The 27,459-nt window shown below is 35.2% G+C and overlaps 1 protein-coding gene across 1 annotated transcript in view; it reads left to right on the top strand.

Annotated features, from left to right (window-relative positions):
* The window catches only part of CCSER1 (coiled-coil serine rich protein 1), a 641,015-nt gene that overhangs the window by 392,727 nt on the left and 220,829 nt on the right, over positions 1 to 27,459 (top strand). The window contains exon 9 of the mRNA XM_032686628.1: positions 7,955 to 8,032. Coding sequence (XP_032542519.1) covers positions 7,955 to 8,032 — 78 coding nt within the window. The remainder of the gene's footprint in view (positions 1 to 7,954; positions 8,033 to 27,459) is intronic.

Here is a 27,459-nt window from a genome sequence, read left to right as displayed (position 1 = left end):
AAAAAAGGAAAGAAATTATGGAAAAATAACCCCAACCCTTCCAAAACAGATGTTTTGGACAGACTGTGAAATTCTGTTTGTGTACCCATGCAGAACCTGTCAGCGTTTAAAAACATGTACACCATGAAAGTGATAAATGTGGTAGCTGTGAAGAAGGATAAAGAGCAAAACCTGAAGTTACAAACTGTGACTTCTTTCTTTACCAGACTTGAGAGGTTTATGTTCATTTACATGTTAGCTCTGTGTTTGTGGTCACCACAACTCTGCCAGCTGAATCATGAGCATACCAGCTAGAGGTGATGTTGTGGCAGTATGTTTTACTGAAAGCAGAAGCGCATAAGGAATAATCTGTCCAATCTATTTTGTCCTACTCTAGGTTCTTAGAGTTAATTCTTGCTAGACTTTGAAAAAAGTGCTACTCCCATGAGACAAATACTTGGAATAAATATGTTTATATCCTTGTTTAAGGGGTAGGATAGAGATTTTCAAAGTTGGAGTTGTTTCTGAAATACTTGAACATTAGTTTGCAAGGAATTTAATTAGAGACTTTGTGTCTCATCTCCATTTTCAGCTAGTAAACATAAGAAAAGCAGAACTTAAATGGGGTAAAATCTGTTTGTTCTTGATGACCAAGTACTTTACAGCTTATGGGTCAACACTTGGTTTTACAAAAACAGTAACCAGTTTCATATCTTAAGTGGAGCTGTTAAATGCTTTAAGTAAATGAGAGCTCTAATTGAAGATAATTTCATTGGTTTTTAGGTGATGTCCATTTAGATAAAAATGCTCAAGCATTGTGAATCAGTGGTGTGCAAGTTACACATTTGAACCTAAATGTGTAGTAATTCAGTATTGTACTGAATACTCTTCACTGCTGTGGCCTCTGAAAAGGTAACTGAGCCCAGAAATTCCTGTCTGATGTGAATGTGTTGAAATTTAATGGTGTGAGGAAGACTGCTTTTCCAGAACATGACATTTAGGCTATGGATTTATGCAGCACTCCATAAGTCAGCAGGTGGCTTCACACATGACCTTAACAAATAAATCACCTATTTTCTACTTTTCTTCAAATATTTGTGGGATGATCAAGTCAATAGTACTAAGGTGGGTTTTGTTTTTTGCTGCTGTAAGGCTTAGTGTCCCAGTATCACAGTTTCTGAGTTATCAGACTGGGATAATACTGACTCCTAGTCTTGTCTGTTGGGTGTCATATTTTGGGAAAGGATTGTATTTATCTAGGTGGTCTTAGCAGTTTGTGTAGCAGTGATAATCCAAGTATATATGGATTGAGAGAGATAAAATTCTGTATTAGATGAGCTACTATAAGACTTACGAATATCTTCTTGGACATCTAGATGCAACCATAACATAAATTAAAACTAACAACAATGCTTATTAAAAGTTCAAAACTACTTGTAGAGATAACTTCTGCATGAATTACTATGCTTGATATGTCAGCCTTGTGAAGGGTCATGACTGCACTAGTGCTTGTTTATTCTTTGCTTTCAAGGACCACTTTTCTCAAGTTGTGGTTTTTGTTTTTGTTCTTCAGGTGTTAAGATTGTCATCACTTGTTATGACCATATTATTCACAGAGTGTGACCCTATAAATTTTTTATTGTTTTGCATTATTCAAAGCCTGCATGCCTATATCTGGGCCATATGTGAATGTGTGATCCTTGATTTTTTTTTTTAATTTATTTTTATTTTAGAGATGTGATCACTAGAAAAAGTTCCTCTATACTTCTAGTGATGTGTTTACTTACATTTATGTCTAAAAGTAGCTATGAGAAATGTAACCAGTAAGGAAATGTCTGCTTGCTATTCAGCTTTACTAAATGAGTGAATGATAAAAATAAGCAGTAACCAGGTATTGCTTTAAAATATAAATCATAAATTTTAACACCAACTGAAAATGTAATCTTTTACTTTCTGTAACAGGAAATAATTAATAAAAATATATCTGTTCTTAAAAAAGTCTCCTAATCCAAGAAACTCAATGGGTGTACTTTTTTTTCACATAACATAAACAGATATCTATATTTTAAAGCATCTTCTCAAGATGATTTTTAAAAATAAATTCAAACACTCAGGTATATTTGCAAAATCCTTATCCTGACATTCTGGGGTCATCTCATGTCCCTGTAAAAATTTGTTTAATTTTGCAATACATACACAAGTGGTAATGGCAATGTTTATGATACAGCATGGTCCAGTCAAATAAATGAAAATCAGAAGATACAATTTTTAAGACTCTTTTCCTGTCTCTGACATTTGTCAGCTCAGTGGATGAGGAGATTCACTTTTTTTGTGTTTTGTGTTTCTGATTAGATAGACTGTGCTCAAAGCTTGGAATTGCCTTTTATTGGTAAGGTCGTACAGCACTCAGAAAAACAGAAGAGTTTTTTAACTTGTGGGGCTGAGGTATGGAAAATTTAAGAAAATAATTGAGATAATAAGGATTTCAGAACTTTTAAAAAATAGTAATAACCCTCTCTGGTTAGGATCTAGTAAAACTTTTCTGTGTTGTGAATAGGATTAGCTGGCGTGTCTACAACAGGACTTGTAACTCTATCAGAGTTGAAACCTTACTAAATATTGTTGATCTTCAAAGAGCTGTTGTGAAGTGATTGTACTTTTAGAAACTGTAGGGTTTTTTATTAAATTTAGACTTGGCAATAACTAATTATTTAAATATTGCAAACTGCTTGGGGCCAGGCTTTTCTTAGCCTTTCTTGATTCACACCTGGATATTGTGTTCTGATAGAAATCAAAACAGAAGATATGTTGTCTTTCATTCCAGATACCATACTTAGCATATGCATGGAACTTTGCCTTGTGTTTTGCAAAAAAACTATAATGTAGTAATTGAAAAACTATTTTGATTTGTGTGAGTCCTGTGTGAAAACTTTGAACTCTTCACTGAAATTCCATGTTGTTTTGGTGTTTGTTGTTTATAGTGATTTAACAGAACTCAATGAAATCTGTATTTGTGCATACTTGGATGCATTCCCACCAAGTTTTCCCTTGTTTTTCTCCTGGTCAGTGGGCTAGTCTCCTTGGGGATGATCACACCCATTTGCCACTGTGATTCCAGAGTAATGCCTTGAAATTTGTTGTGGCTTTTGAGCACCTTATTTCTCAGTACATTTATCTACTGAGTGTTGAACCAAGCTGTAGCTGTTTTCTCATCCTGTATTGAAGAGACAGCTTGGCTTTTTGCTAGGCTTCACAAACCATTTTCAAGTGTGATGTGATTCAGCTGTACCACAGCTGATCACTAGAGCTATGCTGTATATGTTATGTTTTCTTCCCAAACTGAGATTCAAACCAAAAGGGACTCAATTTCTATGGAAATAGTTGTCATAAAGTCAATTCTGTAGCTCATTGTAGTCTGTAAATTAGGTAGAATAGATGGTGAAAAGCAGGATTTTTTCTGTTTGTTGTCCCTTTGCTCTCACTGCCTAACTGCTACTGTTGATTAAGTTTAATCCCAAAGCACATAAAAATTAAAAGACTTTGCATTTTTATAAGTCTTCTGAAGAACAGCTTTTTTCCCCCAGTTCTGTGGTGAACATAAGTTGCTATTCACAGTGGGGTAAATGCCTGAAGCAAGGGAAACAATGATTTGTAAGTTGTAAATCTGACCGCAGTGTTTATGACAGCCATAGGCTGTTTTGGATATATGCTGAGAGAAAATGTAAAAAAAACACATTTGTTTTCATACAGTTGTACAATAATCTGTACAGACTATTGGAGAGAGAGATTGAGTCTTTTGAGTATTAAGAGATTTGAAGGCTAAAAGTTAATTTATGATATTATTCTTTTTTAATCTAAGTAAGAATAAAGGTGAAACAGCTAGGAGGTGAACAGGAAAACAACAAAAAAAAACCCAAACCACCTTTTAATATGCTATCAACTAGACAAAATAGATTCCTTAGGGGTGAAAGCAACAGCTGTACTGTCCTGTAGACTTCTGTTTCCTCTAAAACAGCTGGAACAGTAAATTTTGCTCTTTGATTTAGTATGAGCATTCAAGGTGATTTTGAAGCATTTTCTTTTTGGAATTTGCAATTAAACGAAGCACCACAAGTGGTCACCATGCTGTCACAGGTAAAGAAATGGGTGAGAGAATAGTCACAAAAAATAACTTTGACCTATTCACAGTCAAAGCTATGAAAATTGTTTCGATACTCTTCAGTTCAGAGAAGGAACATTTTAGAAAGCCAGTCTCTTGTTTTAGGGTGATTAACCTATATTGATTCCCTAAAAATAAGTAGTCTGGTAGTAACTGACTCGACTTCTTTTCTACTATTTGTCTTTCAGTGATGAAGTCTAAGGCCTTTTCTCACTTACTCTTTTATTTCACTTTTCTACTTTAATATTTTTACTTAGATGTTATCAGCTGATGTCTGTTATCTTCTCTGATATATAAGTAATCGTGATTTGTGAAACAAATGGGTGATTACATCAAAATAAAACAAACGGATTATAAAACTTAATTACACCCCCATAAAGAAATAAAACAGACCCTCTCAAGGTCAAGAGGCCTAAAACCTCCTTACTATCCTAAGAATGAAATATAGTAGAACTTTAAATCTTTAGGCGCCTGTTCATCCAAGAATACATGAATTATGACTGGTTGTAGAGATAACCCTTTTAGCTTTAGCTGTAAGAAAACCCATATATTAAATACTTAGCAGAAATCTGTAGAATGTATATGTATATGATATAATTAATATACATGAAGTAGCTAAGATAAATACTAAATGTACCCTGTAGTAAGGGTGTGCAGATTTGGGAAACTGGTCCCATTTCTGTCACCCAGCCGGCTGCTTGCTTCTACCATATAATAAACTATTATTCAAAACTTATAGAAACTCGAGACTTTGTTTATCACACTTCCTATTTCAGCACCTTTTGGTGATTTATTACAAGCATAGTAATAAAATAGTAAGTATTCAAACAATTATACTCTTGTAGTAGAGGTAGTAGTTTGAGATATAAACTACATGTGAACTTATTCCAATGTGAAGAAATAGATAGGACCATGATCCTTATTGGTCATGGTCTAATGCTTTTCACTAAGGCTGTTGAAATACTAGAGTCAGTAATCTCAGTAATTTAAGCAACTGCAAATGATTGAGAAAATGTCCTTCCACATAGTTTTTATCTCTCTCTAACCCTAACACTGTCAAGTTCTCAAAGACACACACATGTGTACGTGAGAGGGAGGGGTGCAATGAATGTTGCTGGTAATGTTTGCTGTTAGGATTGCTAACAGCTCTTCTTGCCTTTTCACTAATTAGGATGAACACAGGGAATAAAATTTTTTCATGCTCTTATCCGTATCACCTGCAAATGTACTTTCATGCTATTTATTTTAGTAAGAAAGAATAACAACACACAGAATGGTAATGCTCTATCTTAAAAAGTCCTAAAAATATTTTTAAAATAAATTATTTGGTCCCTTCTTGGTCTTTAAGAGAGGCAAAGGTACCTATTTTGTTTACACTGTAAAGAAAAAGGATAAGGAAGAATCTATTTGCAGTCTTGTTACTACATAATACCTTATAGAGAAGGTGGAGCTGACTCAGACAAACACAGAGAAAGGGCAGAAAGCAGGAGGATGACAATTGAACCTTCTGTGATTCTCTGAAATCTCTCAAAATAAAAATTGTGGCATTAAGGAATCCCCTTGTACTGTGTTTTGACTTTCTCTAAATCCTTATTTTGTAACACAGACTTACAAAAAAGCTTTTGTGAGCTTTTTGATGTTTGGGGAGAAGATGATAGAGTGCAGCATTTGAAGTTAGTGGCATGAAGACTGGGTCACATGTGGAAAAACTCACTAATTATTCAGGTCCACCAGGAAGCCCCTGGAAGAAGGCAACTTTGGTGTCTTAAAATGGCAAAAAGGTCTCAAGGAGGTTTAAGGACTTGAAAAACCTTAAAAAAATGCTTTAAAGTGTGACTTTTTAAGAGTAACTGTCTCTGGGAGTAATGATGTGAAGGCACTAGAAGGCTGCTGTGGAAATATATGTCCAGGTAACTTACTTCTTTGTTATGAATTAATGTTAAAGTGTGCTACCTGGCTTGTAAAGATTTTCCATTTCCTGTTTTGCTATAATTGCAAAAAAGGAAGAGGTTTTTAGTTCCAAATGTATGTTTTCAGTATCTGGGCACCTGGAAATTTTCAGTCTTTCCCATTTGTATTAGTTAGCTTACTAAAAAGTAAATAAAAAGTATTGCCACGTTAATGTGGAGTCAGAACTTGGATGTATTAAAAATGGATCTCACTACACATATGTAGTTAAATGAGCAGCTCAGGGAAAGAAGTGGATTTTGTTATTCCAGCCTTTCTAGATCTCCCAATTAATTGGTTGCCTTAATGAATGTTTTGACTTCCTCTGTGTTTTTTCCCCCTGTTTCTTCAAAACATATATTTGTCAATCCACAGAGAAAGAAGGAAAATGTTAAATTTGATCAGATGCACAGTTTAATCCTAGTACTGGTCCAGTCATAATGTTACTAGAACATCCAGTGTCTGTGAGTATCTGTGTTTGTAACTAGAAAATTCATGGAGTTTCTGAGCAGTAAAATGTGAAGCCCAGCCATGAACTAGAAAATTCATGGAGTTTCTGAGCAGTAAAATGTGATTAAATAATAGAGTAAATATGTAATAATATCTGTTTTTTAAACATGTAAAAATGCTGTAGGCACTGCACTAGTAAATTCAAACTTTGAGAAGATGAAGCTTTTCTGTCAGAAGTGATTGCCTTTTTTATGAATTCAATTTTAACTCTAATTACATCAGCAAATTGGGGCACAAGTATCTTATACAAGTGAAGAAATGAGTCTGAATTCTGTTCCCCCCCCCCCCTTGTTTGAAGGGTTGAAATAGTGGAGATAAGGGTTACTTAGGTGTTGATGTCTTCCTATTGTTAACTTAATGTAGTAGTGTAGGTATCTTGCCTTGAAACAAGTAACAGGAGAGCTTGAGTCAATTAACTTGAAATTCAGTTTAAACAAATTCTGTTTTATTGAGATAACCACCTGTCTGTAACATTAAAATACACTTCTGTAGATCTTGAGGAATTTGAGTCCAAGAGAATTGTTTTGTATGGATACAGCTGAAAAATAAAACTGTATCAGTAGGCAGTAAAACATAAATCAGTACAATAAAGGAGTTTACTGATTCTCCTTCCCCTCCTGTGTACCTTTTCCTGCCTTACCCCACATATTTACAGCTGTTTCATCATATGCTTTCTCCTAGAACCTAAAATAGTATACATACAAGCTTGATGAGGATCAACATTTCTGCTTAGTGATGAGTTTCAAATGAAGTATCAAAATCCTTTTTTTTTTTTTTTTGGTGAAGCATAATGGTGTCAAAGCAGCAAGATATCTTTGCTCAAGCCTGTCTGAGATTCCATGTCACACTTGCAAAAATGATTGAGGTACAGAGGGACAAGGATGGGAAAAGCAGAAACTAGTACAATATCGTGTTCGCATCAGGGGAAAGGAAGTCATCTCAGTGTTGTGATCTGCAGTGGAGTTTGCATATTCCTTAATGTTTCTTAAAAAAAAAAAAAAAAGAATTGTTTCTTTGCTGTTGGAAGGGTGCTGGTGTTTGCAAGAGTTCCTGCAGCCACTCAGTGCTTTGTACCTGTATTTACTGTGCTCTGTATCAGGTTTCAGTGACATCCTTCTTGTGGGCCCAGCTGTACTTCATAGTTGGACTGTCTGAGTTCACCCTCTGTTTAAGAGACAAATAAATTTATAAAGGGATATAACACTAAGGAAATCAACCTCCTGGTGAGAATAGTGCCATACTAAATCTGTATCTTAACATCTGTCCATGCATGACTTTTGAATTTATGTGGATATTTGTAGCTGTAAAGCCACTGAGGAAAAACATGACTCACCTGTGCAATGTTATTTTGTTTTACAGGAAAAGGCTCAGTGCTTTCAGAAGGCTCTTCCTTCCCAAGCAGATAAATCCACGCAGACAGAACTTGTATGCCATGATGTAAGTAGCTGTATTAAACAGTATTTTTTTATCATCTTTGTGGGTTTTCTGTCAGCTGGTTTGCCTCTGCTGCTATTGTGTCCGTGCATTGATTTGGTGATACTAAAATACCTTAGGAAACATGCGAAGATAATTGCAACTACCTGCCATCGCACCAATGCCCTGCTAATTTTAGGCTTTACAAAGAGCTGAGAAATAGCATAAATGAATGTGGAGGGTATCTATTAGTGGATTGTAAATTTTTTTTCGGTATTCATTTGCACACTTACTGACACTGTAATAAGGTTATTATGTTTATAATCGTCGTGTGCTGTCCCAACAAGATTTGAATTTTGGAAGATAATGGAGTAAGTATGATTTTGCCAAGTGATCTTAAAATTCCATTTCCTGAAGAGCATCTCTCAGAATTTCTCCTAGAATGTGAATTCATAGTATGTATCCTCATGCAAGAAGGTAGTCAAGGAATATTCCTTAATTGTAGAAATTTTTTTTCCCCCAGTTTTTCTAACTACAAGTATTATGTCTGTGGGATGTTGCTTAAATATATGCAAGAGATTCACTTGTTTGCATGAGCCTCTTGAATAATCTTTGATTAAGAATGCCACTATGTGGAATATTTAGCACAGTTCTATTCTGTGATTTGAGCAGTCTAACAGTAATTCTTGCCAAAAACTGTTCTGCAAAATAAGGCTATGGCTGTGCATGGGTGTATATCAACATGCTGATTCAAATTTATGAAGAGAATGATGGAATTAAAGCAGATTTTGAAACCTTCCTTTCAGTATGTTTTGTATCAGTGGAGCATTAAAGTTTTGTCTTCTGAGTCTTTGCATAGTTTTCTTAAAATAGAAACATAAAAGTTTCACGTTCTAATCTGAAAAGTTGTTGAACCAAAGTACACTTCGGTGGTTTTTTTCAGACTCTTTTAAGCTGATTCAAGCCAGGAGTACTAACATTTCTTTTTAAATTAAATACATTGAACAAAACCGTAGTTACAATTATTCTCCTTATATGTATTGCTCAACAACTGTGGTTTGTTAGATGGGTTTTTTTGAGTATTTTCTTATTTGGGGCAAATAAATCAGTACTTTACTCAATGTACCCATATGCACTGATTTCGTGGTTTTGGTTTGCTGAATATGAACCCTTATGTTCTACTTTGTGAAATAATGTCTGGTGGAATTTACTGAAATTCTGAGGTATGTATATATTACTGGTGAAAATTACATAATATTCAAAAATAATTAAAAACATTTTCGTATGTTGCAATTATATATCCATTTCTTCTGTGAGTAATTATCCTTAACAGCTGCTTTCTTATATCTTGGATGTCAAATAAAAGTCTTCCACTAAAAATGTTAAAAAGCAATATGTAAGATTTGGGGGGGGGGGGGGGGTGTTAGTTTGTTTGGTTTTGGTTTGGTTCGGTTTTTTAACAGGTATGACTTAAGCATTTGATTGTTCTCTCCCAAATCAAATATGTGGTACTCATGCTGGAGAGATTCCTGCTGTTAGCAGATTGTATCTTTTTTCCCTTTTTCCAGTCTGCGTTCCCTTGGAGTTTGAGAGAGGAGGTGTTCTATCAGTAAAATAAAAAATAAAATTAGAGCTCCCTCTCCCAAACAGGTACAGGTTTCTGGCTGAGATCTGAGTATTAAACATAATAATAACAACAGTAAGTCAAGTAAATCCTTTTCTTTAGCAGCATCCTCTTCAACATTAGCAGAATGCATTTTTTAAACTTTCCTGGTTAAAATGTCTCTTCCTTTGTCATGGTTGCAATAATATATTTTTTTTAAATAGGCTGTTGCAATGCAAGAACAAAAGAAAATGTGGAATGTTTTTCTATGGAACAACACCTCACCTGTATTTATCTGGTACAGAGTATTTGTGCAAATTCCATTTCAGGGAATTGATTGCAGAGAAATTTGAATTAATATGCAGGAATAAGACAAACCTGCTATCATCACTGTGAAGGGAATTGAGTGAAGAAGGATGTGCAAATAAATAATATAAACACTTTTTGTAATATTGTTAAAACTTTTTACTCTTTTATTTTTTGGATTGTGCAGCTTTTCTTCAGAGGATAGCTATTAATGATCGGTTCAACTGTGTTTCTGTGGAAACTAAGCAGCAATTACATTTGTATTCTTTGCTTTTGTATGAGATTTTAAAGATCAAGTTGTAACTGTGGCAAGTAGTATCTGTTCATCATGTTATTCAGGATGTCAGTAAATGTGTATAACTACAAGAATTATTATGAAATAAGATTCAATAGAAAAACATAAAACAGACCAGAGAATACAAGATATATTTTTCACTCCATTAGTCACACATTCTGAGAAGAGTATACATTGAATACTTAAGATCTAGTTTAAGAGGTAAGCAGAAAATTTAAGTTAATTTCATCATCGTTACAGAGTTGCTGCTTTAATTAAAAAAAAAAAAAACAAACAAAAAAACCCAACAAAAAACAACTAACCAAAAAAATAACCCTCATGTTTTTTATTTTTCCTTAATTCAACTTTAGAAGCGAATAGTAGTTAGGAATTTACGTAGCATTATTTCATAAATGTGGTACAAATGTTGATATACACTTCATAGTATAATATTTCAGAAATGCTTAAGATAGTGCCATTGTGAATGGCATGTTTTATATTCTTGTATATTTGTTCGTTTCACTGTGTAATCTTAAAAGTTGCATATTTTGCAGTGCAAAAAACTGAGACAGGTTAGCCCCAAAATAAAGCAATGCTTGGGGTTTTTTGACTTCTGGACAATGTCTCCAGTAGTTAAGAGACTATTCTTTAGCCTTGGAATTCATTTAGATGTGTCATTAAAAGTAAATGGAAGTTCTGACTTTGACTTAGATGAGGAATTAATCCTTTTGTCCATAGGGTGTACAGTAATGAAATAAAGCTGGAGGCTAATCTATATTTAGGAAGGAATGGGTGAAGAAATGAGGAAGTGCAGAGTTTCAAAGGGAAGAAGTGTTCTTGTTTCTGTGGAGCTGCTCTGATGAAGCTTAAACAGTATTAAGTGAATGTTTATGTGTTTGAGAGGTGATGGAATTTAATATATTGTATTTTATGTTAACAGCTATAACATAATTACAGTCAGATTCTGGCTATCAAGATGATCAGTAAAGTTTGGATCATGCAATCTCCTGCAGTACCTTTAAATTGCTAGATAATACTTCTGATAGGTTTCTCTGTTTTTTTCCCATACAGCATACTGAGATTTTTCAACTGAAATTGCTTTACAGTATTGTATTAGTAAGCAAGTGGAAGATAAAGTCTGTAGCAGTAAAGATAATGTTTCTCATAAAGAACTGTTTGAACTGGAAAGCACACTGTTTAATGTCTTTTATGTATTAAAATGATCTAATAGAAACTTAATTATGGAATTAAAACATAAAGTTTAAAATAATTTTTGATAAGGATGAAAGAGGTCTTCCATGATGAGAAATGCTACTGTGTTCTTAAGTGATTAACATGACCACTTTGCTGCTTGAGTAGATTGAAAGTAAAATACCAACCCAACTACCCTATGTATTCAATGGAAGACATTAGAAAGTAATCAGGGTTTCTTAGAAGGCTTTGTACTGCAGAATGTCAAGGGATCTTCATCTTGTGATAGTCCTAAATTTATTCTGTTTTCCAGTATGTGTACTGAGAATCATTTAAAACGCACTGGGAGTCTTGCATAAAGAGCCATGTGCACAACAGATTGATGTCAAGGCTGCTAAATAATAAATTATTAATGTGTCTTCAGTAATCAATGCTAGTTTAACCTCCTTCACCTTTCTGTGCTTGCAGAGTCTTATTTTATTGAGAGATCAAGGCATAATTTCTTCCATGTCGATCAGGTTGCTGGAATGGACTGAAAGATGAATAGATGCAGTCAACTAGCATTGGGACTGATTACAAGATCATGTTAAGGGATACAACTCTAATAATGGCTTCTAGCTGAATAAGTAGTCCAAAGTATCATGCAGGCATCACACAAGCACACTACAGCATGTGCCACTGCTGATGCATTTTCATTAAAATGTGTCTCAGAAGCGGCATTAAACAATCACAGTACACTTCTCATTTCTGTCACCAAAAGAAGTCCAACTCAGCACCACTTTGTCAGTCTTTATCAGTCTTCAGATGAAAAAGTTTGTACTTAATTTTATTCTCCACAGAGTAGAAATTCTGAAGAACTGACATGATTTCTGCAGAGTCTTTTCTGTGCTTGCCTTATGCTGTTATTACAGCTTTCACATCTGAGAACTGCTATTCTCTTTGTTCTTTGTCTTTCATACTGAGAGTAAAGCTGATGTAAACAGGTTTTGGACTGGTCCTAAATTCATTCCATATTTAATGAGAGTTTTTTCCAGTTTAGTGATCCTTACATTTTGTATGATGCTTCTAAAGTCTTAGACAACAAACTTGTGTGGCATTGCTCGCAATCTGCTACAGTTTGATTTGCATCGCTGCAGACAAAAATTACCTTTCCTTGGTGATCCACCACCACTGTGTTTATAACAGTGCTCTGTGATATACCAGAAGGCACTGACTTTTATCACCTGCACAATCATGCAGTATTAAAATCCATACTGATACATATTTTAGGATAATTGTTTTGTAGCTTGCTGTGAATTGCCTTGGACATTGTGCCTCCCTTACCCTCTTAAAGCCTGGGTACTACTTTTTCCAGAGCCTCTGAGTTTCACTGGGAGGGAGTGGAAGATATGGAGGTGGATGCTCTAACTGTTCCCCTCCACCTCCCTTCTATGCTCCTTATCCTCCCTGGCGGCTAGCCAGCATAGCTTATGGATACTGTAAAGGGACTGTGTTGCATTGTCCTCTACTTTAGGAGGGCAGGGGAATAGAATACTGAAGTACTTGAACTTCTTGAACTTTCCAGTTTAATCTAAATACTTTCCTGCCCACAGTATTGCATAGTTTGTTACAGTGTGAAATGAGTTGTGTTTTGCCACTTAAACTAGAAAATGCATTCTGCTTCTGCTTCCCCTCCTCGCCTTGGAGACTGATGTCCATCTGCTATTGCATCTTATCACTAGATTATTTTTCTCCATTTATTTCTTATTTTCTCTCTCAGTTTATTTTCTAATGTATACAGTGAAATAACGCAAACTTATGCATCATATACCTTTGTCTAATGCAGTTTTTTTAAAAATACCTTTAGAAATCAAACAAACCGTTAACTATTTTGATATTTGCTTTGATTGTATGTCTGTGTACCTATTCATATCTGGATATCCAAGTTGTTCTTGACGTGATACATCCTTTCCTACAACTTCCTATAGCAATCATTTTCTCATGTGCAGTTTCCTATACAATTTCAAAATACCATTTTAAAATCCACATATGTTCTAGGGTGTCCTACGTATGCAAATTGTCAAACTTTTCATCCATTAATAGTGAAATGTTATGCTGAAACTTTTTTTGGTTTTAATGATTGCCTTCCACCAACCCTGACCAAACACACTGCTTCCCCATCAAACCCCTATGTACTTGGTGTTTGAATTCCATTCAACCATGAAATATTGAAGATGAAAGATTTGTTACACCTACTCACAATGGGGATAAACAGTTCAAGTTACTGGTGCTGAACTTGCCGGAGGACACATGTGCTGAGGGTTTGGTGTCTGTGGTGCTGTGCAAAAAATGATACAGGTTTTCACATAAAAAACCTTCAAAAGTAACTGAGTTCTGGGACAGAAACTGAGGCTTACCATATGGAAAAGACAGGCTTCTACTAACCACGTTAATTCTGTGGCAGATTATCAGTAGATTATTATGCATTTAATTTTGCCACCTTTAGGAGTGAAGAACGATAAAATTGGTGTTCCATGTGGTGTGTAGTTGGTATGAATGATCTTTAGTTTTGATTTGTGGCATGCAAGTTGGTTTCTGGCTGCTTGTGTAAATAAACTGTGTACCGCTTCAATATTTGTAGTAGTATGTGGTTTGAGGATATAATAGCTGTTTCCTTGTAGACCCAAACTTAATATAATGCTGTAGTCTCTGTATCTCTGAAACACTGTTTTCCCGTAACATACTCTTTATAAACAGAGCAGTGTTCTTCTTGCCTGTTAAGTTTTCCATCTTTCTACTTATTCTACATTTTTCTGTCATAAACTTCTTCTGTCTTGATATCTGCAGTTATGCTGCTGCTATCTTGCTTTTAAAGTGCAATAAAATATGAGGTATATAGAAATATTGACCAAACTTACTGTCACTAACTTTTGCTTAGGTGTCTTGGTGTGGGGGAGAGAAGAAAGGGAAGAAACCAAGAAGGGTGTTTAGTTATTACTACTTATTCATCCTAGAAGGTTTTTTTTGTTTGTTGGGTTTTTTTTAAGACATAGCTTTTCCCACTTTTTCTGCTTTAGCTCCATCACTGTGTACCCATTATAGTTCTCCAAAAGTTTACTTTTTCACTTTATATCCATAAACTATAACCATTTTGTCTCATTTCTTGTTTTACTTTAATTTCTGTACTGTACTTAGGAGTATGACTTACCGACATTTTATTGCAGTAGTGTATTTTCAGTGTGTTATAGTTACATTGTTTCTATCATAAAGATGCTACCAGACAGTTCATGACATCTCTCAGCATGAAATAAATGAGAGTTAGCCCTAGAATTAATAGCATGTTCTTGCTGTATCCACTCTGACCTGTTACTCTAAGGAGAGAAAGAAATAGGATACTGAAAAACAAGATGTTTCAATAGGTTTTTTTTGATTGAAATTAAAAAGACATCCTTGTTCCACCAGGTTATACCTTGCTGACTCATGCATTATGCTGAATACTAACAGTGTCCTGTTTGTAAGGCTGGAAAATAGCAGCACTGAAGCCTTTTCAGTGTTGTTCAAAAGAGTGAAGTGGGAATTTAGTGAAGTGTGCTCAAAAGCTGTCAAAATTCTAAAAAATAGTAAGATTTTACAATAACCTTTGAATATATTTTCTTAAAAATGAGAAAAATTTTGTTTCACCTTGAAGAAAAGATCAACAAAGAAAATTGAAAAATGAGGTATGGATAACCACTGCATTATAGGACATATGTATGGGTTTTGTTGTCTTAGTACATTTGGAGTGTTTTTTAATACAAGATGATCTGCTGACACAGTGGAAGTGGTTTATGTTGTATGTAGGTTTCCTTTATTAGCATAGACTAGCTCACTCTGGTGACCTTTTTCCAGTACAAACATGGCATCTCTTGTATGTAACTGTTTTCTAACTAGAACCATGTCATACACCAGCTGATGACTCATATTTCTGGTTTTGTCTGCCTTGTCACTTAATTCGTTGATATGTTGATGATTAGTGTGAAAGAAGCTTTATTATTACATGCTACCTGCATGACTGCATACAGCAGAAACAATCATTTTTCATTTAACCTTGTGTTGCCATCAAACCATGCATCACTAAGATTTCATTTCATTTCTTCTTTTTTTTTTTTTTTTTGTTTGTTTGTTTTTAAAGGCCCTGTGGAACTCTTCATGTTCTGAAGGCTTAGTTTACAAACCTATCAGCATCTCATTGGTTCCATCATTATTAAATTAAAAAACAACACCTGGACACTCTGCACTTATGGATTTAATTAAATTCTGCTGTATATGAAATGAACTGCAAGTCACCATTGCTGGCAAAATTCTGCTACTTATCGTAACATTTGTATTATGAACAGTCAAACCACTTTTTTTGGCAATATCTTCATTATTAAATGTATCTATGAATAAATTATTAGTAAGCCATCGCAAAGTTATTATCTGAAATAAAAATTGTTCTTACCATTTTGTGCATTCAGTCATCCATTGGTGATTCACTGTAACTAAGAAAATCCTTTGCTGATGCTTGTCTCAGAGATTGAAAAAAGTGTCTTTAACATCTGGAAACCTGAGGAAAACATTACTTTTTAAAACATGTATTTTTTTCTTCCAGTAGCAATACTTTTGCACCAATTTTGAATACAGAGTCAGGACCTTTCAGTATGTGGTCTATCTGATGAATGTTCATAATGATGTATATAATTCTTATGTGGGACTCAAGAGACATTTCTGTAGGGTATTAGGTAAGCTTTTACAAGGCCAGAATTTACCCATCTTTATCCTAGGAAATAGGAGAGCTGATCCAAAAAACGTACACTGATTTTCTTTTAATCCATTGGAATAATGGCTTTACTTTAATTTTCCTGCAGCTTCTAAGAGACATTGCTAAGACAACATTAATGTGAGCAAAGTAAATGTTGCGTTTGCTGGACATGACTGTGCTACTTGAGTTGATAGTAGTTGTTGTCCAGAGAGGGTGGGGTGGGGAAGGGTAATTCCTAGTTCATGGCATTATTAAGCAAGAAACCACGAGCAAACAGTGAAGTTCACCACAAACCCTGTCACCACTATTAGTTGCTTCAGTGTAACCTTACCCAGGAATGGCTTAATTCACCTGAGGATGTACTCTACACCCACTCTTACCAGGTAAGATAAGAAAGTGCTTGTTCCAGCAGTATTCTTTAACCTTTCCTGCTAATACTTTTTCTTACTAAAAAGATACAATACTTGAATCTTATTCTTCTGCCATTTCGATCAGGCCTCATAGTATGTAGTAAGAACATTTACTCAACTGGAGCAATTCTTAGACACCTGTACCTTTAATTTCAAACAGAGGACATACTGCACTAATTTAAAAAAAACATTTCTGCAGTTTTTCTTAAATGGAGCTGAACTGAAAATAAAAGCATTCAGCTAAATATTCATTCAGGATCTTTAAAGTGAATGAACCTTCTTCATAGGTGATGTTGCATTATGTTGTCTGAAATTCTTTACCACTTAACATAGTGTTATTGTTTATCAGTCTTATATCATCTTTTCTTCTTTGATCATCACGATCATCTTTGGCATCCTCTCTTGCCCTTTTGGTCAGGCTGCCTGAAACTTCTTTACGGGTTTAATTGTGTAGTTCTTATTGTGATTGTTGGAAGTATCTTGTAAAACCAATTAGTAGCAAATGCATAATTTAAAGAAACTATAGAATTGAGCATGTGCATGTTATCTTTTTGAACTTAACCTGTTACCATTCTTCCTTCTCTTCCTTGGTCTCGAAAATCCTTTTTGAAATCATTGGTGAGCATAGAAATGTCTACCTCTTGCTGCTGTTATGATTGACAAGTTCTATTCAGACTTCAGGGAAACACAGTCAACACTTTATATACATAAGCAAGACCTTAATGCTAGTTTAATTAAAGTCTTAACAGTCTGAGCAAAGATTTTTTAAAAATTATTGTTGCAGTACAGAGTGATACTAGCACATCTAGTTGAAAAAAAAAATTAAATGTACATAATGTTCCCAATGTCTCTTTCGTTGATGTATTGATCACTCTTGCACAGACTCTTGTGATCTGGAGTCCAATGGCTTCTGGTCAGTTGTGGGAGTGGGAGCATTACAGTAAATCTGCTATCACAACTCCTTGGAAGGAGTCTGATAATAATGTTGATTTCTTTCTCCTCACTCTGGAATCTAGGTGGGATCTCTCTAATATGTTTGTTAACATGTTGTACACCTTGCTCTTTATCATTGGTTGCAAGTTTATGTGATACCTCTGTTATCCTTAAAAATGGTTTTACCATACTCCAAAGATTTCTTTCCTTTGATGGTGAGTAACTTCATAGTCCTGGAGCTCTAAAACCTGAACAGCTGGTGCAAAAAGGTGATAGTAACCTGGTCATTAGATAACTGCCCTTTAGAGCTTAAGTAAAATATCCTACAAATATCCAGAAATAAAATATTCTGTAAATATCCAGGCAGGCCAGGCAAAACCAAATCTTGATGCCTGTGTCGTTAGCTTGATCCAAAGCCTGCACCTTGTTCCAAGCAATGGCAGCACTGTGTTAACAGAGATACAATGCTAAAACAGTATTGGCAAAATACTTTGTTCTCATTCTCGCATTGGCATTTAACAAGTACAGGAGTTTGTTATTTTAACTAGCACACATTGTTTTTCTCTATTTGATGCATTTCAAGTGATACCAGATAACCTGAGTTTGCTTTCAGTACTTTCCTCCAGGGACTTGTGAATGTGCGAGTGCAAGGCTGTTTCACACAGCACAGGAGGGGGAAAAGTAGAAATTGAGGACTGAGAAGTAACAAAGGTGCAAAAATGTTACAGCTAGAGCAAATATTCTGTGGTAAATGTTTGGAGAGGCTGAGAAGGAACGTGAGTGATTTTAAGAGGAGTCAGATTATAAGCACTCAGAAGGGAACATGTTTGAGACTCAGAGTCTCAAAAAGCCTGGGGTAGGATAGAGAGGCAGAAAGGTTACATTCTGCTTGAATTGAAGGGAGATTTTTTTTTCAGTCAGTGTTTTTTTTTGTTTACCTTTTCCTTTTAATTTGATCTTCTGAAGCAATTTCGATATGAAAACACACAGAACAGTGTGAATACTGACACAGAAAGTATTCTACTGTACTTCAATAAGCATTTGGACCAATAAAGAATTCCTGTAGCTTACAATGTTTACAAAAGGTGTTAAAATAATTTGTAACATAATCATTGAGGCTGTTCGTGGACATAAATGCTGTGTGCCTAGTGGGCATAGGTGAAAGAGCTGGAAATTTTGTTTTTCTTGAGTAGACAGGACATCAGTGGCTTACTTCTGGAGCTGAGTTTACCCAGTGTTGACCAGTAGTTTTTAGGTATATTTACAGTATTTGGTCACTTAGATAATAGTTTAAACTGTTCAGGATGCTTTAGACTTTTATGTAAGTGTTAAAAGTTAGGAGGACAAAACCAACATATAATATGTGATCCGTGTTTTACTAACAATAGAAACAGAAAATGCCATTTCTATCTCTGACCTATTACTAGTATTTTCTCAATAGAAATGCAGTGAGAAGTATATCCAGGCTCTGTACTCGTCCTTCATTTTAATACAGTGCTCTTTTAGTATTCATTTATTCATTTTTAGTAATGGGAACTTCTACTTTTTAAGAGTCAACAGAATATTAACATTAATGATAAAACAGCAAGAAGGAACATGAAGGGAAAGGATTATAAATGATATTTGGAGAATAGTAATATGTTTCTTTTGTAGTGTACAAAAAGGCATTAAATTTAAAATGAATCTACTGGATATAACAGCAATAAAAGAAAAAAAAAGTTCTGTTTGATTACTAGCAAATGCATTGCAAAAAAACTTACAAAGATATATTTTTGTGCGTGCATGTATTAAATCATGCTGAAGATGAAAGTGCACGAATTAGATACCATATTACAACTTTATATTCAGTACTAGCTTCATTACTTTCAGGGAGATTTTTATTCATCTAAAAACACCTAGGAAAAGCTTGGTGGTGCTGTTAATGGTAACTTTAATGACAAAATTAAGTGGTACCTTTGTATTTGATACTAAAGTAGAGGGGCTTGATCTGTATTGTGTAATGGTGCATCCATACTATATAATATTTGCAGAGAAATGCCAACACCTGCACTGACATATTACATTTTAAGCAACAAATGAGGAATGCACGACTGCAACAGAGGAGCAGATGATAAAGGCGGTAGGACCTTCATATCTTAAATATATGAAACAATTTTAAGTGCACACATCAAAGATGTGAGCTTTGCAATGTGCAAGTATTAGAAAGTGTCCATGTGAATATCTCTTTGTGTATGTGTGTACTTCTGTATTTCATCTTCCGGTCTGTTAAATGACTGGGGAAAAAAGATTATTGTGGAGACAAATCTACTACTCAAGTCTTGTCAGGTTATGGATAAATTCTGCAAAGATAACCCCTAAGAAATTGCCAAATTTCAGCTTTTACAGAAATAAAGACAACATGAAGAAAGAGAAGTTTCACTGGCTTGAGCAAAAGTTTGCAAATGGACCAATTCAGTGATTCAGTCTGGCTCAATGAAGGCAACTTCTGAGGTTCTGTATGTTTTGCAAGCATCCGGGTACCCTGAGAAAACTCGAGTAATAGCAGAACATGATTAAAAGTCCTGAGACTAATGATGAACAGTTGGCTTTTCAGGCATTTTCATGTATCTACTTATACTCCTACTGTCACAAGTTTGGTTTTGTTTTTTTTTTTTAAAGGCTTGTGGGACTGTCCCCTCCTGACACTGGAAGTTGCTTATTAGAGAACAATAGCTAACAGGCTAGTTGCTTGCCAAAAGCTTGTTCATATATATATATGTAGAGCAAAATAAATCCAGAGATTTTTAATCATTTTGATAACTGGACAGAAGCGAGCCCATTTTTTCTGTGGGAGAAGCTCTCTGAATTGCAAAGCTAAATATAATATGAGCTGAAGCCACAGGTAATGTTACTTATGGGACTCTGGAAATTATGAGAGCTTCCCAATGAACCTGAGGCACGGCTAGGAGGTTGTGTCATTTGTTCTTTCCTGGTTTTCAGTTGGGATCTGGAACTGAGGGTCTTGACTGTGCTTCGGGAGACACTCCAGTGTGGGATCTCCATGGGCTGCAGTTTCTTCAGGGCATGTCAGTCTGCTCCAGTGCAGTGCTCTGCAGGCCACAGTGGATCTCTTCTCCAGTGCCTGAAGCACCTTCTCTCCCTTCTTCATTGACTTTGATGTTCACAGAGCTTTTTCTCACCTTTTTTTCCTTTACTCCTCTGCTCCCTGATGTTTTACCCTTTCTTAAATGTTTTCACAGAGGTGCCACCAGCTTTACAGATGCTCACTGTGTCATTTGTGTGGGTCCATTGTGGAACTGCCTGGAAGCATTTATGTCTGGCACAGGGCAGCCTATGATCTTTTCTCACAGAGGGCACCCTGCAGCCCTCCTTTTGCCAACACCTTGCCACATAAATTCATTGCAAAAGCAAAGTATATCCCCGCAGCTGACCTGAATGGGATGAACGTTAATAATCTTATAATTGGTTTTCTTTATGTTAGGAAAATGCTTCCATGGAGTTACAGATCTGTTAATATATGAGATGAGTATTGTAAAATGTTTGATTAGTTGTGTGAGTTTAGCTCCATAACAAATTCAGAAACTAGTGAAACAGCATAACTTGTGTTCCAAAATACCTGGATACACTGCGATTGGTGGTGTTGGTGGTGACTGTAGTGAATTCATCCATCAACTTGCATTTATGACCCAGGCAGGGAGACCTTTTTTTTCCCTACAGGAGCTGGGCATTGTGTTGAATGTGTCATTCAGGTGGTCCAAGCCTCAGAAAAAGAAAAGAAAAAATTACAAATAGTATAATTCTATTTAATTATGTTCTTAGAACAGTTAGTCTTCATGAATTACACAAAAACATGGAGTGGATTAGTGTTGCATTTTATATTACTATTTTGGAAAAATCTTTGACCTAGTGATGTACGACATTTTTATTAGTGTATATGTGGTGATACTTCATCACATTTTTAGTTGAATCTGTACAACACTTGAGGGTGTGCAAGCTTGATGTCAATCACGTAGGAGTTGAGCAGCAGGCAGAGTTTGCCTCCCAAATTTGAGCCCCAAATTCTGTGGTCGCCATTTCACAAACATCTGTCAAACACTGGCTGTTTAATATGGGGGAATAAACTGCTTGGCAACAGAAAAATAGTCTCTTTTAAAAAGTTGAATAAAATGTGTTTGCATGCATTGCTTATACCTGCTCTTCTATTGCTACGGAGGTTAATTTTCAAATCTTTTTAAAGCAGTACGTATATGAACTCAATAGTAACTTAAACAGTAAAACCTTTCAAAATTGCCTTCTTTTGGAACTCCAAGATGCAAATTGAGTGATCTGACTGATGAAATAACATGGACAAGTAGTGTGAAAGAGAAAACAAAAACAAAACTAGTGAGGACAAGGAATAAAATTATGAATTTGTCAGTCTGACAACATTCATCCTGGATTTTCCTTACTTTTTAATATTTTCCTTTGCAACAAATATCCTTGGAGACCAATTGCTATGTCTTGTGAAGTTCCTTATAGCTCAGTGCTCTTTGCCAGTATTGACCAGTAGTAGAGAAAAAGCAAAACAAAAAACACCCAAAAAACAAGAAAACCCCACAAGACTAAAACCAAACAATTTAAAAACCCAAAAACAAGCAAACAGAAGTATAAAGGGACAGTAATAGTAAACTGACCAGTTTACCAAATGAGATTGGGGATTTTCATCAACCTGCAGACTGATAATTGCTGATAGTCCTATTTTTTATGAGTTTATTACCTTTGAGATTCTCTTATCTTGAGAACATCCCTAAAGGAATATATTCTCATTTACATTTAGTCTGATTATTCTTGTTTATGATATTAGTTTAATTGATGTGCTTCTTATCATAGATAGTGGTCATAAAACCAGTATTCAAGGTTTGTGATTTTTAATAGATGGTTTTCAGTAGTTAACTGAAAAAACTGTATCTGTATAGTTCGCTATCTATAGTTCTGTCTTTATTGAACAAGCAGATAAGGTGGATATTGTATATATGGGGCATATATTGATAAAAGAAGGTGACAAATGCTTGAATCTAAGAGATTTTTATACATCCTTAAGCAGGAAGGTAAAAAATTAGTTGGCTGACTCTATTCCTAAACACTGTATTTTTCTGGTTTCCTTTCTCTTGTTTCCGTGTCTGCAAATTTCTCTTTCTGTTGGAAATATTTGCAAACTCTGTTAGTGGTGGAGCTTTTGTTCTGGCTCATTATTTTCCCCTGCTGTTGCTCCTTTGCTCATTTCCTTTTATCTCGCTGTATTGTTTTTATTCTCTCTCCACATTATAGTCCCATTTGGCTCATCCTCTCCTTTCTATCTTTTCTATAAAACATAATTTTTATCACATATGCTTCTAAAACTTCAACAATACCAAAAACCGGAAAGTCACACTTTTTCTTTTAACTTCTGTTTTGTCTTAGGCTTTTTCCTACTTTGAGGCAGAAGGAAAGAGAAAAAAATTACATCTTAGGTAAAACTGCCCATACAGAATAATTCTCAAGGACTAGGAAGTCATATTTTTCCTGTAGTTCTGAATGCCAACTGCTATATTCAAAATCTAAGAAAAGAAAATAATGTTATTTTCAATTCTGTGGATGTTAAGGTAATTTTAGTTATCTTTTTAAGTGTCTATAAAATTATATTGGTTTACTCCATCTTGTATCAAGAAAAAAATTCCTGTAAAATTTGTTTACTCACCATTTGATTTTCTTGAACTATTTGTAACATATTCTGGAAGGTATATTGAGAAAACTGTACTGTATGCTGTCAACTTGGACTGCATAAAGAGCAACTATTTTCAGCTGACAATGCAGAGGTACAATATAATTAAAACACTTTTAAATTCTTTTTGGCATCTACAGAAAACTTTTTATACTGCCAGAAGGCTTATTTTGCATTAGTGCTCATAATGTATTGAATTTTAAGTAGGTCAGGCTGCTGTTCTGGCTAAACACAGAATAATTTCTGTACGTTTATCATGTCACGTGTTTGTGGAAGATCCTAGGACAGTAAATTGGAGGATATGAAGAGAGCACTGATGTGATATTCCCCTTTCATATTGCTAGCTTGTGCTTCAGAACAGACCTCATAGTTCTTGTTGTTGCACAATACCTGTAAAATTTTTGAAGCTTTTTAAAACTCTAGGTAAGTTACTTAATGTTATAGTAAAAAAAGGTGACTTTAATATTTTGACAACATTCGGCAGCTTCCCTTCTACCCAAGACACTCATTTCAGCTTTGTTTCTATCCTACATTGTTCCAACAATTGCTATTCTTGCCATTTGGATGTAAATAGTGAATGCAATGAGCTGCTTTACTTCTGATAAATTTAGTTAATCTATGATTAGTACCAGTATTTCTGCATAAGCATAAAAAACATGTTCAAAGACTTAAGGCCACGTGTTCGTAAAATATTCGTCTTGTTCTTGTATTAATTTGAGTAGATTATTGTGGGACCAAATAAAAATCTTATTAAATGCACCTGGCAGAGCACACCCACTCAAGATTTTGCATGGCAAGATTTCACCTCCTTTTCATAGAAAGCCTTTTAAAGGCCATGTTAGAGCTACTCCATTTTCTAGATAATTCTTGCCCAGGGAAGGCCTGATGCTGCTACAGACTTTCTTAGCCATCAGACTAAGAAAACTTCTACAGAAATATTTACAGTGTACCGCTCAATATCTATAGCCAGAGGAAGCTCTGTTTTGATTGAAGGACAAGGAAATGTGAACAGCCTGACTCAACTTCCATGTTCAATTTGGGATGCCAGAACATTATATTGAACTATCCTGAGGCATTAGGGTGAGTCATTCAAAATCTCTTTTGCACATTTTCTTAGCTTTTTCAGTTTTCTTTTGCACATAGTATTTTCTTTCCCTTTTTTGCTAAAAGGACTGCCAAAACTCATTAAATACAACCCCAACAGTAATGTGGAATGTTATTCTGTAACCCCTAGTTGGATAAATTTGTTCCGCTTCGTGTGTGTGAGTAAGAGTTGATGTTTCAAATAAATAGCAGGGAAATCTCGCACAGTGCATGACATTTTTCCACTCCTACACCTCTCCCAAGACTGAAGTCTAGGTCAGTTCTCACAGGTTAACAAATGCATTATTTCTGAAAAAGTTCTACTCCCTACAGGAAACTATTTTCTTTTGGAAGGCGCAAGCAGGGGAGGCATTGGGATGGGGATCAGAGATAAAGACTCTACAATATAGTTAATGACACGTTCACCTTTTTTTTTTTTTTTTTTTCATTTTTTTTTTTTCATTTTTGTTCTATCTTTCTTTGAAACGTTCTCTGGAAACTTCCAGTGCTTTCACTTCTTATTCTTGCAAACTTGCCTCATTGACCCATTACAATTCTGTAATTCTCTAGTTTCTATTCCTTACTGTATTTCTTCTTTTTTCCCCCTTTTTCTTTAGTTCCCAGACTTTTTCTTTGTCAGCACTTCAATTTCCATGCTACTTCTGTGCTCATTTGTGAAGTCATCTTCCCCATCTGCAGTTCTCATTCTTGCCTGAAATCTTTCCTTCAAATATGTCTTTATTATTTTCTTTGTAATCATATTGATAGTGCAGAACCAATAACTCGAAGTGCAAGTTTATATGGAGGTACCAGTGAGGTTAAGAGGGAAATCTTTTGAGTGTAGAATAAAATTTCCAGTTGGAAAAAAGTTATTGCGTATATTTTACTAACATTTTTACCTTACTCAGCATCTCTGTCAGCTACTACAGAATAGGTTATATGCCCATGTTAAGAAAATAATTTACATCAAGGATTGTCACAGAATCCTTAGGCTTCTTTTTTCTTTCCTTCAAAAGTGTGTTCTCTGGGCTCTTGGTTATTGTTGAGTTACTGCACCAACTGTGGATTTCTTGAATGCATGTTGAGTTAGCACATTCACGTTACTGATGCCAGTAAGGTTCAACTGGCCCTCAGGCACTTCAGAAATAATGATGATGATATTTAGATATTCTTACACTTTCTCATTACTGTTTGCTGTCATTTTCACCTGCTTTGTCTTCAGAGACCAGTATCTGACGCCAGAGTCAACACCTATGGCAATAGTTTCGGCTGTAGTTGACAACTAGAGGATCCACATGACAGTCCCTGCTCTTTAATCATAGTCTTTGCTACAGAAGTTTCTTTATGTAAATCAGTGTTGCTTTGGTCCTTGTGCTATGGGGGAAACCTTTGCCAGTTAACCTTGGTTTTGATATAGCTGTCATGGAATTGCAGTGACCCTAGATATTGCAGGAGACCTTTGCCTACTTATACCACCTTCTTTTCCACTAGTTTCTATTATTTTGCATAACTTTAGTTAAAATTAAAATAACCAAGAAAACCTACACATAAGGTTTCTTTTAAGATGTTCCTTTAAAATTATTTTGCAGAGCTCTGTAGGGATGTGACAAGTTTTGGGAGAGAGGGTATTTAACCCACAGGGCAGTTCAGATTTCCTGGATTGGTAAAAAAAAGCCACAAGGGAATCTGTTCTTTAGTGTACTTTATTTAGTCACCAACTAGATAAATGCTATTTTTCCATGTAAAAAGTGGCACACAAATACCATGATACACAAAACCTCCCCCCAGTGTAACTGCTTTGAATTCAGTGTGACATTTGCAAAGTAATTGATTGAATGACACGTGATTATAAGAAGCAATGTACTGATGTTGACACCCTCTTAATTTCAAGGAAGCTACATTTGCCAAGGTAGGAATTGGCCAGTGGCAACTCTGGCTTTTACAGGTTGAACTAATTTCCATGAAAACTTTTCTTTCTATTGTCTGAATTATTTATGAGGCCTTAGGTTAGGCAAAATTGACCAACCAATTTATGAGTATACCAGATTATACTCCCTACACAAGGACTACAGTTTCATTACTAGCCATAAATGGGAACAAAACCCAAATCACAGCATGCAGTGTCAAAGGATCTCTAAGGCCAATATGATGTAAGATATCCAAAGAGCTTTTTTTTGGTTTGTTTTAATAACTTTATATTTTCAAAGGGGTTAAGTTACTTGCTGCAATAAATATTAACTTCCGTAACTCAATATCTTACTGTAGTTTGCTGTTTCAGAAAAACAGTTAGTTTTAGCAGCTTAATACATCACTAGGCTCTAAGGTTGTGCTGATGAATATTTAAGCTTCAGGACCTTCTTTTAGAAAAATGTAAACTACCACCTTAAACAGCATCTTTTTGGTGAACAAGGTCAAATCAGCGCACAGATCCTTGTCTTCACTGAAGATTTGCAGACACATGGAAGTTATTAGGAGACGCCTTAGTACACTGAATTTGGTAGCACATCAGTCCAGATAGAAAGCTGTTTTTAATTACCAGCTGCAGCGAACACTGTCCGAAAACCTAAATGTAGTTTGTGGATTTGGATCAAGGTAACTGTTGGAATTTTAGATATCTTTGTAGTGTAAATGACCCAGGCACAACTTTTTATGCAAATATGAGGAGCTGGTAGGTTTTTTAGAAAAAATAATTATTTTTAAGTTTGGAGGAGGGGGTTTGGTGTTGCCTTTTTTCTTTTTTCTTTTTAATAGAGCTCTTTTTCATCAGCGCATCTCCTTTTTTCCATCCTTGGGTTCTCAGTTACCACCATGGAGGTTTTCCTGTGTGAACCTTTTGTAAATGAAAGGTGAAAGATGCCAAAAAATTCATCTTGTACTAATGAGTATTAATTGTTGTGTCCTAGAAGTGAGGACTTTTCACTGTATTTGTCTGGAAGAGGTTTCACCCTTGCTACAATAGAAATCTACTAATCTGCTTTGCCTATAAAAGGGTCAAAAAAGCTGCTGTGAAGGGTGTCAGAGATGGGAATCACCTTTTTTTATTTTTTTTTATAGTGGGATCTAGAATTGAATATCTTATTTATTTGTGTGACACAAATAGAATGATTTTTTTTGTACGGTTCCTGTGAACACATATGTAAAGATTGAAGTAA

The sequence above is a fragment of the Chiroxiphia lanceolata genome, chromosome 4 (genome assembly GCF_009829145.1).
Source record: "Chiroxiphia lanceolata isolate bChiLan1 chromosome 4, bChiLan1.pri, whole genome shotgun sequence".
NCBI classification, from domain to species: Eukaryota; Metazoa; Chordata; class Aves; order Passeriformes; family Pipridae; genus Chiroxiphia; species Chiroxiphia lanceolata.
This window is presented reverse-complemented; position numbering and strand designations above follow the sequence as displayed.